Consider the following 13,496-nt stretch of genomic DNA (forward strand, 5'->3'; position numbering starts at 1 on the left):
AGTCAGATTTTCCAGCCATGATTTCTTTAGGACCTGTACTGCGCACTTGGCTGTAGCATGGTGGGATTTTGTATTTTCTTGGTGTCGGCTGCTGTGGTGTCTGTCGCCTTGTGGCTCTTGGAGGGTGACGGTGTTTGGCCACCATCCCGGACTGGCTCTCTTTTGATCCTCGTGGCTGTCACACTGTGAGGCAGCTATGGGGATTTGGTGAGTGCTGACTTCTTTGCCTTTTGGAATCCAACTTTGAAGTCAAAAGGAGAGCCAACCTTTCTATTGTCTGATTTCATATGCCTCTTTCAATTGTCTTGTGTTTTTGTTTAAAAATGGGCTTAGTGAGAGCGTGAACATTTCAACATCCTGAAAAATACTGAGTTTCTGATTGCATGGTTGGGTGATGGAAACAGTACATCGGCACATCCTTTACCAACGCACGTGTCTGCACCTGTGGAGAAAAGTGGACTTGGAAAAGGATTCTTGGCCCCAAGAGTATGGCGAGAGTCCTGACTGTAACCTGAAGCCACCACTGCAGTTTTACTAGGTGCACTAGGTTTCGCTTGTAATACATAAACTAAGAATAACTCACAGCATCACCATTCGATTTTCAAAAACCAAATTCTTACATTAAATGATCATCAGTTCTTTAAAATCAGAGAGTATATATTTTTTAACTTCCTCTTCCTAGTGTCCTGGCACAGAAAAAGCACTTAATATTTGCTTTGTTTGCTGGCATTTGAACTGTTAGCTATGGTGAGAACAGTTATGTTTGGAGAATGCGTGTGAAAAGATTTCAGGTGTCTGGAAGTGATTTGGTGTTGGAAGGGAAGGTTGGCACATAGTAGTAGTCAGAATAGATTGGTTTATGAGCATGCACCGTACATCAGGCAGGCACTGCGCTAGGGATTTCAGTTCTATACTCTCAGTTAACCTTTGGGAATACTATGACATGATAGCCTTTCACTTTAAGAGGAAAAGCACCTGTCAGCAAGCTGTCCTTTTCTCCCATGTGTATTGTTGATAAAGCCCATAAGAGAGCCAAATGACCCTTTCTTTCCATTGTGAGTTTTCTCACCATCTCAGAGCACGTGAGATTTGTTTAAAGTGGTATTTAGTTCTTTGTGTTAAGAAGACCGAAGAGTACAAACATACATATTGCTTATCTTTTTCTTCCCAAACTCACCAACCCTGATTTTAATATAACTAAGTTAAGTTGTGAAGGACTCATGTACATGAGCTCCCAGAAAAGTCCAAAGATCAAAGTTGAAAGAGGATATTGAGCTCCCTCCCCGATCCCTGGGACACTGTGTCTGTGGACACAGCCACCAAATTTATCCCGGAGGAGTGGCTCTGTAGGGAATAGGACTGAAGGTAAGCTCATCATCTCCAGAGGTTTGTAGTCTTTGGAAACAATATTATTACTATTAAGTTATTTAGGGGGAAAGAAGGAGGAAAAAAATAAGAGAACAGCCCCTCAATGACTGGTTTTCAACACAGCGTTTGTAGCATTGACCCCCTTCTTAGAATTGCTGCGACGGTTTTGTAAAGAACAGACTCCGTTGTCCAGCTCCCTCCTTCCTTGTTTCACTCTGCATTTGAGCAGCTTGCACGTTTGTGGAAGAATCAGCCGTGAAGTCTGTGGTTTCCTGTGACACATTTCTAATAATATTTATACAGGCTCTTATTTAATGAACCATATAATTATTTATCATAAGGGCCATCTTTTGATGATGAATAAGGGCTAAAAATCAGTCCAGTCCATGCTGGGGACTTAAACAGGAGGCTTTTCTGCCCTTTAAGCATCTTGTGGGCTGAGAAGTCAGGGATGGCTCAAGACTTGCGTGCGGCCCAGCTTGGGTTTCTCTGCAGTGTTTTTCTTTCTCCCGGCATCCCCTGTCCATGTCCCATTTTCTCTCTGCCTGACCACCTCCCCAGGTCCCTATCAGTTTTCCTTTTTACAGTATTCATCTTTGCCTAAAAAGAATGAGATGGAACCATTCCTAAGTCATGCTTTAGAAAGCCTCACCACTCAGTTTCAAATCTCAGCCCCCTTCTTCTGTGCTCTTTGACCTTCAACAGTCTTATCGCTGAGAACCTCAGTCTCCTTTACTGGAAAATGGGCTCATGCTGCTTACCTCATATGGTTGTTAGAAGAATTAAATGAGATCATGTGGGTGACTTGCAGAACAGAGCTTAATAAATGCCAGTTGTTGCTGCATTTGTTGTTGATACTGTCATTGAAGAAGTGACCCAAGGATTCAGCTTTTAGTTTTAGGTTGGCATCGTGGAAAGAGCCCTAAGACTTGCTGTAAGTGGTTGGGGTTCAAATATGGGTGCTGTTGTTTATTGTTTGTGTGACTTGTGGCAAGTGTCCCCATCCCACTGAGGTATAAAGTGGGGATAGATTTACCAACTTCATTGGGTTTTAATCAGAAGAGGTTAACACATTGAAAGTGCCAGACACACAGCGGGATCCTAATCCTATTTAAAAAAAACAAATTAGGAAAGGGAATGTTTTCCATCCTGCAGTGACTTTATTTTTTGAGCCTGAGAAGTACTGCAATACAGTTTGGAGCCCAGGGTGCAGCAGACAGTACTTATGACCCAGGAACAAAGAGCACAGAGGGGGGGGGGCAAGGAAACCCTCTGGCGGAGTTTTTGTGACTCATGGAGTTGAATTTCAGGGAACCTGCCCAAGGGCTTGAACTTTTCTGCTTCCCCGCTTTCAGGGTCAGGGTCTGGAAACAATCAAAAGAGATCACTTAAAACTATAATAATGGAAAACGTGGTGAACCTGAAATATTTAATTAGGATCTATTTCTTAGAAAAACATGAACTGGGAGGTGTATGCGAGGCATGCTGGGAAGGTATGACGCCCGTGTTCCTCTGGGTTTGACTTTTCCTGACCAATGCCTTGGTAATAGGGTCTAGAGATGGGTGGTTTGCCGGAGAGAGGCGGTGTGGTATTGGGAAAGGGTCCATCTCCGAAGGTGGACAGTCTGAGTTCTCAGTCGGTCTGTCTCAGACAAAGGGTCACCCATCAGGGTCCTTGGCCAGTAGACATTCAATACATGGAGAGGTATCAGGCAGGGTACACTCCTGAGAAAACTGTTAGGGACTATGGAGCCAGAGGAAATTGGGTCTCTCTCAGCTCTTACTACTTACTAGTTATATGATATACTGCAGTAATTTACCTTCCCAGTCTAGGACTCACTTTCCTCATCAGGTTATCTTCGAGGGTTAATGTCAAAATTTAGTGGTGATCCAAGCAAGCTGCCTAGTGGTGCGTCAGATCCACAGTAGGCATGGTACCTTTGATTTTCCCCCCTACGAATAGGTGTTAAAGGTACCACTGAGTCTGACTTGTCCATTTCCTGCTTTGTACCAGGCACTGGCCTGACGCTAGGGATGCAGCGGTGATCCCCGCAGTAGTGGAGTTAACTGTTTAATAGTGAAGCTCTGCTCTCCATGCGAGGTGGGAGCTCTTCCGAAGGGTGGGCTCTTTCCTGCTTAGCAAAGAGATAGATCCAAACCCCAGAACTGGGGTGAGCCTTGGATCAGCTGCAGAGTGGAAATCTGCCTGTTTGGATTTTACTGGAAATCATGCAGGCTTGTCTGGATGGTGGGTGGTAAGATGTGCTCCCTGAAGAGGAAGACAGTCAAAAGGGAGGAACCCAGGCAGGAGGACATGGGCCATCTCCTGGGGGGTGGGGGGGATTTCTCTTGTCATTGGGGCTGGCAAGAGTGGAGAGAAGTCTGGATGCTGGCTAAGCAGGTCTGTGTAAGGCAGCATGTGTATATCAATTCTTTATTTTCTATTTATTTCCTTGTTTCCCACTGAGGTGCTTCGAGTAGTCTTGGAATGTTTTAGCTAAGGGTAGAGAGTTGTTGATATGCTAAGATTGGTGTCAAGGAGCAGCACCCCTGGAGCCCTTCACAGTGCAGGCAGTGGGAAGCTAAGAGAAGGAAGCACAAGGAAGCAAGATGTGTGTGCCTGATCAGTAGGGAGGTGGAACAGCTAGCTTGGTCAGAACTTCCTCCTGTTTGAAGACAAAGAAACTGAGGAAGCTCTGAACTGAGGCACTGTTGTATCTTGTCCGTCCTTGTGTCCTGAGCTCTGAGTAGTGTGCCTGGCACAGTCTGCATTTCTTCAAATCTCAGATGTCATTCATTGCAATATGCATCATTATTTCTTATACCACTAAGAAAGAAAGAGAAGGCTACCAATTAATTGTATGATGCCATGGATAATCAGATGTACTCTGATTCTGGAGAAGCTAAATGGGGAAAAAATGAGTGTCATAGAATTAATAAAATGTGGTTATAAGCCTCCAATAAATTTTTTAATTGGATGAATGAGGCATACAGAGATCAGAATCAAGACAAAACACCAGTGCATTTAAATACAATTTAGGAATGCAAACGATATTAAAACATGAACCTGTTAGTCCTTGTTTTCTGTTGATTCACTAATTTAGATGTTCATTCAGAAAACATTATTTAGAAACTGATTGTGTACCAGACACTGTACTAGGAGCTGGAGATGCAGAAATTAATAGTTCCTTTTTTCAGATTCAAGGAAATAAGGGGGAGAGACACAGAAACAAACAAAAAATTATAATTTTGAATGGCAAGTTTTCACAGAAAGTAGGGACATGGTACCCTCATGGCACCAAGGGACAGAGAAAGGCAAGTAAGTCTTCCCTGAAGAGGTAATGGTTGACCTGGATCTTAAAGTGTGAGTCCGTGGTCACCAGACTGAGAAGAGAGGAAGGAATTAGAAAGGGAGAGCAAGTCCGAAATGTTGGGGGCAGTCGCACAGCAGTGGGATGTACTTGGGAACCTACGAGGAGCCTGGGGTTGGCTGGAGCTGAGTGTGAGAGTGGCCAGGACAGGATTGGACATGGCTGGCCAGCAGGCAGAGAGAAGCTGCTGGAGGCCTGAGTTGTCATGCTGAGGGCCTCAGGCTGTATATGAGCCCTAAGCCAAAGGTTTTTAGTCTTCCTGCGTCCTGAGGGAAGGGCCCAGCAGAGGGACTGCTGGGGAGAAGGGTGGAGGGTGGGGCCAGCTGGTCTTTGCTTCCAAGGGAGCAGCTCTGCTTCCATCTGTTCATTTGAATTTCCTGAGTAATGACTTGAAGAAAAGTGATCATTGTTGAATGAATGAAGGAATGTGTGGTGTGAGAACTGGTGCTACTGGTCCTGTGGAGCTCCCCTTGGATTGTCAGGGAGGGAGAGGAGGAGAAAGCAGTAGGCTGGAGCCTGAGAGTTGTTCTCTGAGGCTCAGAGGAAGGTAGCCAATGTTCTTACTCCAGCAGCCCCATTTTCCTCTCCACCTGCCGGTGAGCCAGCTAGCCAGAGGGGGCAGGCTCCGCTGGGAAATCATTGTGATGAAGTCAGAAGCAGTCACTTTTAATGAAGCTGTTTTTGTCTGGAATACACATCCAGGAAGCAGGGCTGAACATCTGCTGGCTGACTTCGTTTTAGCGTCCCCCGGTGTGACTGTGCCTAGGAAACGTTACCTTCCTGAAGTGGAAGGGCGCAGAATACTGCTGCTGTTGTTGACACTGGTCTCTCGGCACTAAGACCACCCCAAGCTCACCTGGGGAGTTGTAGCGCGTTAACCAGCATGGTTGTCTTGGGGACTTCTTTTTATTCTTTGAAAGCCTGATCTGGAAAGTGAAAGCCTCTATGAAATTTCTGTGTCCTGTGGGCTGATCTGACCAAAGGGACTTAGAATGGCAATGAAGGCCAAGGAATTCCTGAGTGTTCTCCGGTCAGATTTCCTTGTAACTCACAAGGGGTCTGTAAGGAAAACAGATTCTCTAATAAATTCCTGATCCTGCTTCCCTTGAGGCTCCTTCCCAATTCCCAGTCTCTTCATTATGGGGCTGTAGCGTATTTGCCTCTCCTCCAAACCTGTACTGCCAGGGAGCTCACAGACAGAACAGCGGGTCTGGGCTGCGCCTGACGGATGCTGGCTGAATCCTGTAACTTCTCAGAGACCCCTTTCCCCCCCAGTATAATGTGCATTATCATAATAATGTGCATCTACTGTTCTTAAGCATGTGAGCCTAACATTAAGAGAAAAGTTATGTACCTGTTAGAGTCTCACCTTGATCACCTGTAACAGAGAGATTTAAATATGCTTATCTCAGGGAGTCCTAGTGAGAAGCAGAGGGAAGATTTGTGCTTCTCACAGTGCTTGGCATATAATAGGAGCTCAGTAAATAATTATTTGAATGAATGATTGAGTAGGTGAAGCTCCTTTTCAGTATCATGGCCACTGTCCTTGTTTTGACAAATTCAATAAGAATAAGTGCATATGTATAACTTCCAGATCCTCAATTCTCCTATAATCCTTTATTTACCTTTATGGCACTTTTCACCTGATAGTACGACTTTGTTTAAATAATTACACAGTTCATAAATGCTTAATGCCTGACTCCCTTCCAAGAATGGAAATTTCGTGTCTGAGGCCATGCCTGTCCTCAGCCACCCCTGAGCTCATGCCTGTTTTTGTTGGATGAATAAATAATAGAAGGTCACCAGTTAGCTGCACCCCTTTTATTTCCACTTTCAAGAGGTCTTGTGCCTGGCTTTGCAGACCCGCTTGTTCTCCATGTGGTTTTTGCCTTTGACCACTGCAGGTGAAGGGAACACCATGCCTGGCGGAGATCAGGAACCAGGGCGCTACTACGTGGGTGTGGATGTCGGGACAGGCAGCGTCCGTGCGGCTCTGGTGGACCAGAGGGGCATCCTTCTGGCCTTCGCAGACCAGCCAATTAACAAGTGGGAGCCTCAGTTCAACCATCATGAGCAGTCCTCTGAGGACATCTGGGCCGCGTGCTGTGTGGTCACCAAGGTAAGGCCACACTTGTGGCGCTGCCTCCTTGCCCCTGCCTGCTGAGTGTGTGTCATGTGCCCACCTGGTGCCAGGGACAGTGTTGGCTGGCCTTCAGGGGCTGCCAGTCTAATAGTGACAGAGACCAGTAGACAGCGAAACTGCGACACGATAGGTGGTGGGAGTGAAGTGACTGTGGCTGGAGCTGAGGAAAGGGTTCACTCTGAGGGGCTTAGGGTAGACGGGTCAGAGGATGCCGGATGTGCAGACATAGGGTGGTCATGTGTGACCCACTGTGGAAGAAGCCACTGATAGTTATAACTAACATCTATCTTCATGGGTGCCAATGTGGAATAAAACGTGTTAACATGTATCATGTCGTTGAATCTTCACGATAGCCCTAGACAAGTACCATCACCGTTTTGTTGAGGAAGAAACAGAGGCACAGAAAATTTAGGTAACTTATCAAGTTCACGTAGTCAGTATTGGAATGGCCAAAAAGTCCGTTGTAATTTTTTTTTTTCTGATGGCTCTAGTAGTGCTTTAACTTCATTTGAAACAATTTTGTTAGATTGTATTGTGACAGCTGTCATTATCAGTGCACATTAAAAAAAAACATAAAAATCGGTGAATTTTTGTGCAGCCATTTTAATAATGAAGATAGAATATACACATTTTCAGTGTGTTATGCTTTATTAAGAAAGGTAAAACTGCAACTGAAATGCAAATAAAGATTTGTGCAGCGTATGGAGAAGGTGCTGTGACTGATCGAATGTGTCAGAAGTGGTTTGTGACATTTCTTGGTACTAATGACATTTTGGCCAAATAGTTCTTTGCTGTAGGGCTGTCTTATGCACTGGAAGATGTTTAGCAGCACCCCTGGCCTCTACCCACTAGAAGCCAGTAGTGGGAGATAGCTGATATATACTCAAACTATCCAAATCAATAAAGTTATTGGTGAAAATGAAAAATGTGTCTTTTATTTTATGGAAAAAACATAATGGACTTTTTGGCCAACCCAGTAATAGCAGAGGCAGGACTGAAACCTAAGCAGTCTGATTCCAGCGCTGCACCCTTATTCACTGGACTGCCCTGCCTTCCAGCCAAGTGAGGGGAGCCTTCCTTTGTTCAGAGGGAACAGCATGTGCAAAGGCACTGTGGCATGAGAACATGGTGTGTTTTGAGACAGCAAGGAAGGTGGGCAAGCTTAGAGCATCTCTGAATTGTGCCAGGCACAAGATGATCGTCTTGACTGGCCTTCTGTTGGAGTCAGCGTGCTGGTTTGGAGAAGGACGTGATGCTAGCCAAGACTTGTTTGTTTTTAGTTTCACTTGACTCTTCAGTTTTTATATGCTGGTGATCAGAAACGACAGAGATTCTTTTCTCCTTTTTTTTTTTTAATAGGGAAAAATGAAGTCCTGGGTTCTCTCTTCTCCTCGTAGTTTAGTTCCTTAAATATTCATGAAGGGCTTGGTAATTTGCAGACGGACAATTCACCATTCTGTCCATATTGATCCGTCTATTTAAAGTTTAATGAGCTCTGAGCTACTGTTAGTGCCCCCCAGAGAAGAAGGCAGAGTGGGGAGGTGGGGGTAGCACTGGAGCATTATATAGGAATAAAAGAAGGGGTGCATCTTTTCTTCTGCTTGTTTAATTTCCCTCCTTCCTCCCTCCTCTCAGCCCCGCCTTGGTGAGAATCTTCTGCTCATTGCCCTTGGGTCTCCTTTGTTAGCTTCTAACATATAGCCTTTCTTGCCATTAAGGAAATTGTGAAGAAGAAAATATAATTCCCTGATGAAAAGCTACTTTAAAAAAGGTCTGCTCTAAGTACAGCTTGGTTTAATGGTAGATTTTTAATCATCTCCCAGTGGCGGCCAACTTGTCATCTGCTGGAGATCCTCAGCCACTTGAGTGCCACGGGCATCATCCGTAGCGGGGCTCTGTCACTACAGCAAACCCGAATAAAGCTGGGCGGCTCCCCTTCTTCGGGAGGGAAACATTTTTGTATTAGAAAGGTAGCATACCATAGAGCACAGGTTCTGGAGCCAGACTGCCTGTGTTGTCGTCCCAGTTCCGACATTTATTGGCTTGTCATCTTGGACAAGTTACTTAAGGTGTCTTGCCTGAGTTTCCTGATCTGTCAAATGAGGATGATAATTGTACCTCTCTCCATAGGGTTGTTGTGAGCACGTAATGAGTTAATGCATTTAAAATGTCATAACAGTGCCTGGAAATGCGTAAGTACTTTGTTTCCTATGGTGATGATGATGTGGTGATGACGATGATGATGATAACAGAAATGAAGGGAATGGATTTCAAAGACAGAATATATTTAAAAGTCAAAGTCTATTAGGGAGGCACCTCATAGGAATATTCCCACTCCCTTTCTGGTTAGAGTTCTTTCTGTATAAGATTTTGAGAAGTACTGAGCTAGGGCAAAGGCAGTGGAATACGTTTTGACCTGTCTCTTCTTCCTCAAGGACACTGGAAAGTTAAGAGCTTGAGAGCAGTTGTACTACGTCCTTTCCCCGAAGTCATTCACTTGGTGTTCCCTGTAGTCAGTTTAACAACAACAAGAACAGTAAAAGTCAATATGATGCTGCTGCTGCTGCTGGTAATGGCAGCGGACTTTGCTTGGGCACTAATTATGTTCCAGGTATTATGCCGAGCACTTCACAGCCATCACTTTGTTTTATCTGAGTGATGACTTCTTGATGGAGTTTTTATTATTCTCTCTTTGGAGCTGGAAGAGATGAGCTTTGATGAGGTTAAGTAACTAGCCCGAGGTCACATAACAGATATGCCCCGACCCCTTCCCACCCTCTTGCTCTGCTTTTGCCCTTCTTTCCAGCCTCCTCGTACCTTGCTTGGAAATCATATTAAACTACGTGAAGTTTTTTGAATCTGCCACTCACTCTGTGGAGAACATTGAGCTTACCGTGATCGTTGTCTTAACTATATTGAATCACAAGTGCCTGGCTGTCTGCTCGTGTGGAAAATGCATGTCCTCTGAGCAGGGGGTCTTACCTTGTTTACCTGTAGTTCCTCAGAGTTCCTTGCTTGTAATAAACTCAATTCACATTTGTTCAGTTTATGAATGAATGAAATGTCTTTGCTGTTTTCATGGTGTGCAACGTTCTTCTCTCACCCTGTTGACCTGCACACCTCCTTGGTGTCTTGGCAGGGGTGTCCCACCCGCAGCCTGTGGGCCGCATGAGGCCCAGGATGGCTACGAATGCGGCCCAACAGAAAATCGTAAATTTACCTAAAACCTTTTTTTTTTTTGCTCATCAGTTTTCGTTAGTGTTTGTATATTTAATGTGTGGCCCAAGATGACTCTTTTTCCAGCGTGGCCCAGAGATGCCAAAAGGTTGGACACCCCTGTTAGCTGATGTATTAGGTCTTGCTGGGAGCCTTCTTTGGTGACTCCTGAGAGTCTCTGTCCTCCCTTGCCAACCTCCGAGGAAAGAGAGGGTGAGAAGCCCCTCTCTGTGGCCCGAGAGCCCACCATCTTCTCATGGATCATTACCTGGCCCTTATCAGAGTGCATTTAAGTTGTGACTTGTGGGTTCCTTTTAAACCATGAGCTGAGCTCTCAGAGAGAACTGTCCTTGTACCCCTAGCATCTAACACATTGCCTGGCACGGAGTTGGTGCCCAGCACATGGTGCTTGAGTTAATGACAGACAATTAAAAAGCATTCTGGCATTCCTCATCTTATTTGTAACAGTAACTCTGTGAGACAGACTGCCATTCTTCTCGTTTGACACATGAAGATCCCGAGGCTGTGAGACTACCTGGTATTAGAGACAGGACTAGACCTGGAGTGAGATGGCTCCAAGTCCTCTTCTCTGTTCTTCTCCACGCCCCTAAAATGGGCAGGTTTATATTGGGTCAGCACCCACACATCTAAAAAGTTCTATGGCAACATGTAAGTCATAAACATGCACACTGTTCCTGACTTTAAGGGCTTACAATGTTTTCTGGAGTCACAAATCTCAATCACCGACAGGGCGAGAACTTTGCAAGTTTGTGTGTGATTAGTACCAACTTGCATTAGGAGGAAGAATATGAACTGGAGGTATCATGCATGCTGTGCTCTTTGCGAAGCATTGGAATGTTTATAGGAGAACTTGTGTAAGTTTTCTGCCCCTAAGGATGAAATATAGTTCAGTTACGTGGAAAAGCCACCACCTACGAAGCTAATGAAACATGGTTTTGTTTTAAGTTGCCCTGGCTACGTGAATAGTAGTTGAAGGGAGAGAGAGCAGTACAGGGAGTACCTCATGTGGGGTTGAGCAATACTGTTAACCTCTTATATTCATTGAATCTGTGTGGTTTACAAAGCATGTATCCATTTTTTAAAAATGTTAAACCATGTATTTAAAATTTATTTTTCAATTAACAGTTGACATGCAACATTTTATTAGTTTCAGGTGTACAACATAGTTATTAGACATTCATATACCTTACAAAGTGCTCACCCTGGTAAGTCCACTACCCCTCCGACCCCAGGTAGTTCTTACAGTATTATTGGCTATATTCCCTATGCTGTGCTTACATCCCTGTGACTGTTTCAAAACTGGCAATTTGTACTTCTTAGTCCCTTTCACCTTTTTCACCCGTCCCCCTAACCCACATCCATATCCACTTGATTGTCATGCAAAGTGGGTAGGGAAGGGGTTGTTATTCCCATTTTACCTTTCAAAAGAAAAACTGATATCCAGAGACTTAAGTGACTTTCCCTAAGTCACCCAGAAAATAGGTGATGAGCCTGAAAGCAGATAGCTCAGATATCTGCAGTAGACTCAGGAAGTGGAAAAAGAATGGATGGTTAAAGAGATTGGGACCTACTTACTCCCAGTCAGGGGAGAAAGTTTGAGGAAGGATATAGGGCTACAGGGGACTCTGGAGAGCTCTTAGGAGCTCTCCATGGACAGAAGTGCCGAGATGGTAATATTAAGGGGCCAGCCCTGGCCAGAGCAGGTGGTTCCCAATAGGAGGAAGAAGGGAGACTAGAATTGATGGTAGGGGCACACCTGGGTAGCTGGTTCTGAGGCCAATGGGGAGCTTTTCTAGAATCATCCTAAGTTTCAGAGTGACCAGCAACAGATTCAAGATGGCTTGCAGGAAACAGAAGCTAAATTCAAGGATGCCAGTTAGAGGCAGCATGAGTCTTCTGATGAAGTTCCGGAGGCTGAGATTCCTTTGAACTTTAGCTCTGGGAGGCCTGGGACTATGTCTGTCTTGTTCAGCCTGTGTCCTTCATGCTGGCGTAGACAGGTACTTAGTAATATCTGTTCAGTGATGAACGGCTGGATCAGCATGTGGCAGAGGAATAAATAGGAGGGACAAGATTGAGATTCGGTGACAGTGGAGAGGAATGAGGTAGAGGCAGTTTCAGAGTTTCTCGTCTTGGAAGAATGTTGGTGGCACTGACATAGAAGGAAGTATTTGGCCTATGTTTCCCCACCTTACCTTCAAGGGACATCACCACACCTAAGCAGGGATGCTGTGCAGGTAATGGTCCAGGATTGGCTTTATTCATTTTACCAGTCACTGGAGGAGATTTTGTAAAATTGAGTGCCTCCAGGGGCCTTACAGGTAGCAGACACCCCACACAAGCCATATTAGCTTCCTTGCTGATCCCAAGCAATGAAGTCTCTGGGCCTTTGCACTGGCTATTTTCCTTCCTGGAGCACCTTTTCCAGACTTTCATAAGGTCAGCTCCTCAGGTCCTTCAAGTGTTTCCTCAAATCTCACCTTTTCAGCAAGTGCCTCTTCTTCCTCCAGCGTTCCTGATTCCCCGACTTGTCACTTTCTTGTTTACTATGCATACACTGTAGCATTGATTTGGTTTATTAGCTGTTATCTATCCCTACTAAAATATCTCCAAAAGAGCAAGGAATTACAAAAAGTTTTTTGCTTTCCATTGTTTCCCAATACCCAGAAGAGTTCACAGCCTGACCTTAGATGGGGCTTGATTATATTTGCTGACTGATTGAATGAGTGAGTAATTGAATTGTGTAGGCAACAGGGAGAGATGGACCTGAGGGATCCAGGGATTGCATAACCCCATACATGCCCCCAGAACTGACAGAGGCATTCATATCAAGATTTAAAAGAACACAGGACCAGTTGCACAGAACTCTATTGCAAGCTGGATTCTGTCTGTGAGGCCCCAGGCTTTGACCCTATCTCTAAATCGAGCTAAAGATAAAACCAGGTATACTTCTGACCTTCCAGTTCTTAGTTCTGAAATCCCTGTCTCTCCACCCAATATGGTCGAGCCTGCTGATTTAAAACATATGCAGGATTGAACTGATTCCCACAGTCAGAACAAAGCAATGCACAACCTCTTCCCCAAATATTTGTTTGCTGCCCCATAGCTACGAGTTGACAGTTGCTAGACATGGACCAGGTTACCAAATGAAGTTTCAGAAATCTCCTTCTCTGGAAATTCTTTAGAAGAGCACTGTGCTTTCTCTCTAGCCAGAGAAATTCCCTCAATGCCAAGTCGTTGGGGCGAGTTTACTAGACTGCTTTCTTCTCCCATTAATAAGAGTATAAAAAAGAATCTTGGGTCAGCAGGTCAAGTCCCAGGGGCCCTCTGGGTAGTGTGACCCTGACAGCCCTGGTTCTGGGATGCTGTCGATGGAG

At 44.9% G+C, this 13,496-nt stretch overlaps 1 protein-coding gene across 6 annotated transcripts in view; it reads left to right on the top strand.

Moving 5' to 3' along the window:
• The window catches only part of FGGY (FGGY carbohydrate kinase domain containing), a 383,752-nt gene that overhangs the window by 13,368 nt on the left and 356,888 nt on the right, over positions 1 to 13,496 (top strand). For 4 of the 6 annotated variants that reach the window (XM_045204325.2, XM_053921138.1, XM_045204328.2 and 1 more), the window contains exons 1-2: positions 1,295 to 1,365; positions 6,644 to 6,858. In XM_045204325.2, coding sequence (XP_045060260.2) covers positions 6,658 to 6,858 — 201 coding nt within the window. In that variant the 5' untranslated portion in view covers positions 1,295 to 1,365; positions 6,644 to 6,657. Of the gene's footprint in view, positions 1 to 1,294; positions 1,366 to 6,643; positions 6,859 to 13,496 lie in introns of those variants that run through there. The other 2 variants (XM_024571119.3, XM_045204327.3) reach the window with 1 other exon arrangement.

This window comes from Desmodus rotundus, chromosome 3 (genome assembly GCF_022682495.2).
Source record: "Desmodus rotundus isolate HL8 chromosome 3, HLdesRot8A.1, whole genome shotgun sequence".
Classification (NCBI taxonomy): domain Eukaryota; kingdom Metazoa; phylum Chordata; class Mammalia; order Chiroptera; family Phyllostomidae; genus Desmodus; species Desmodus rotundus.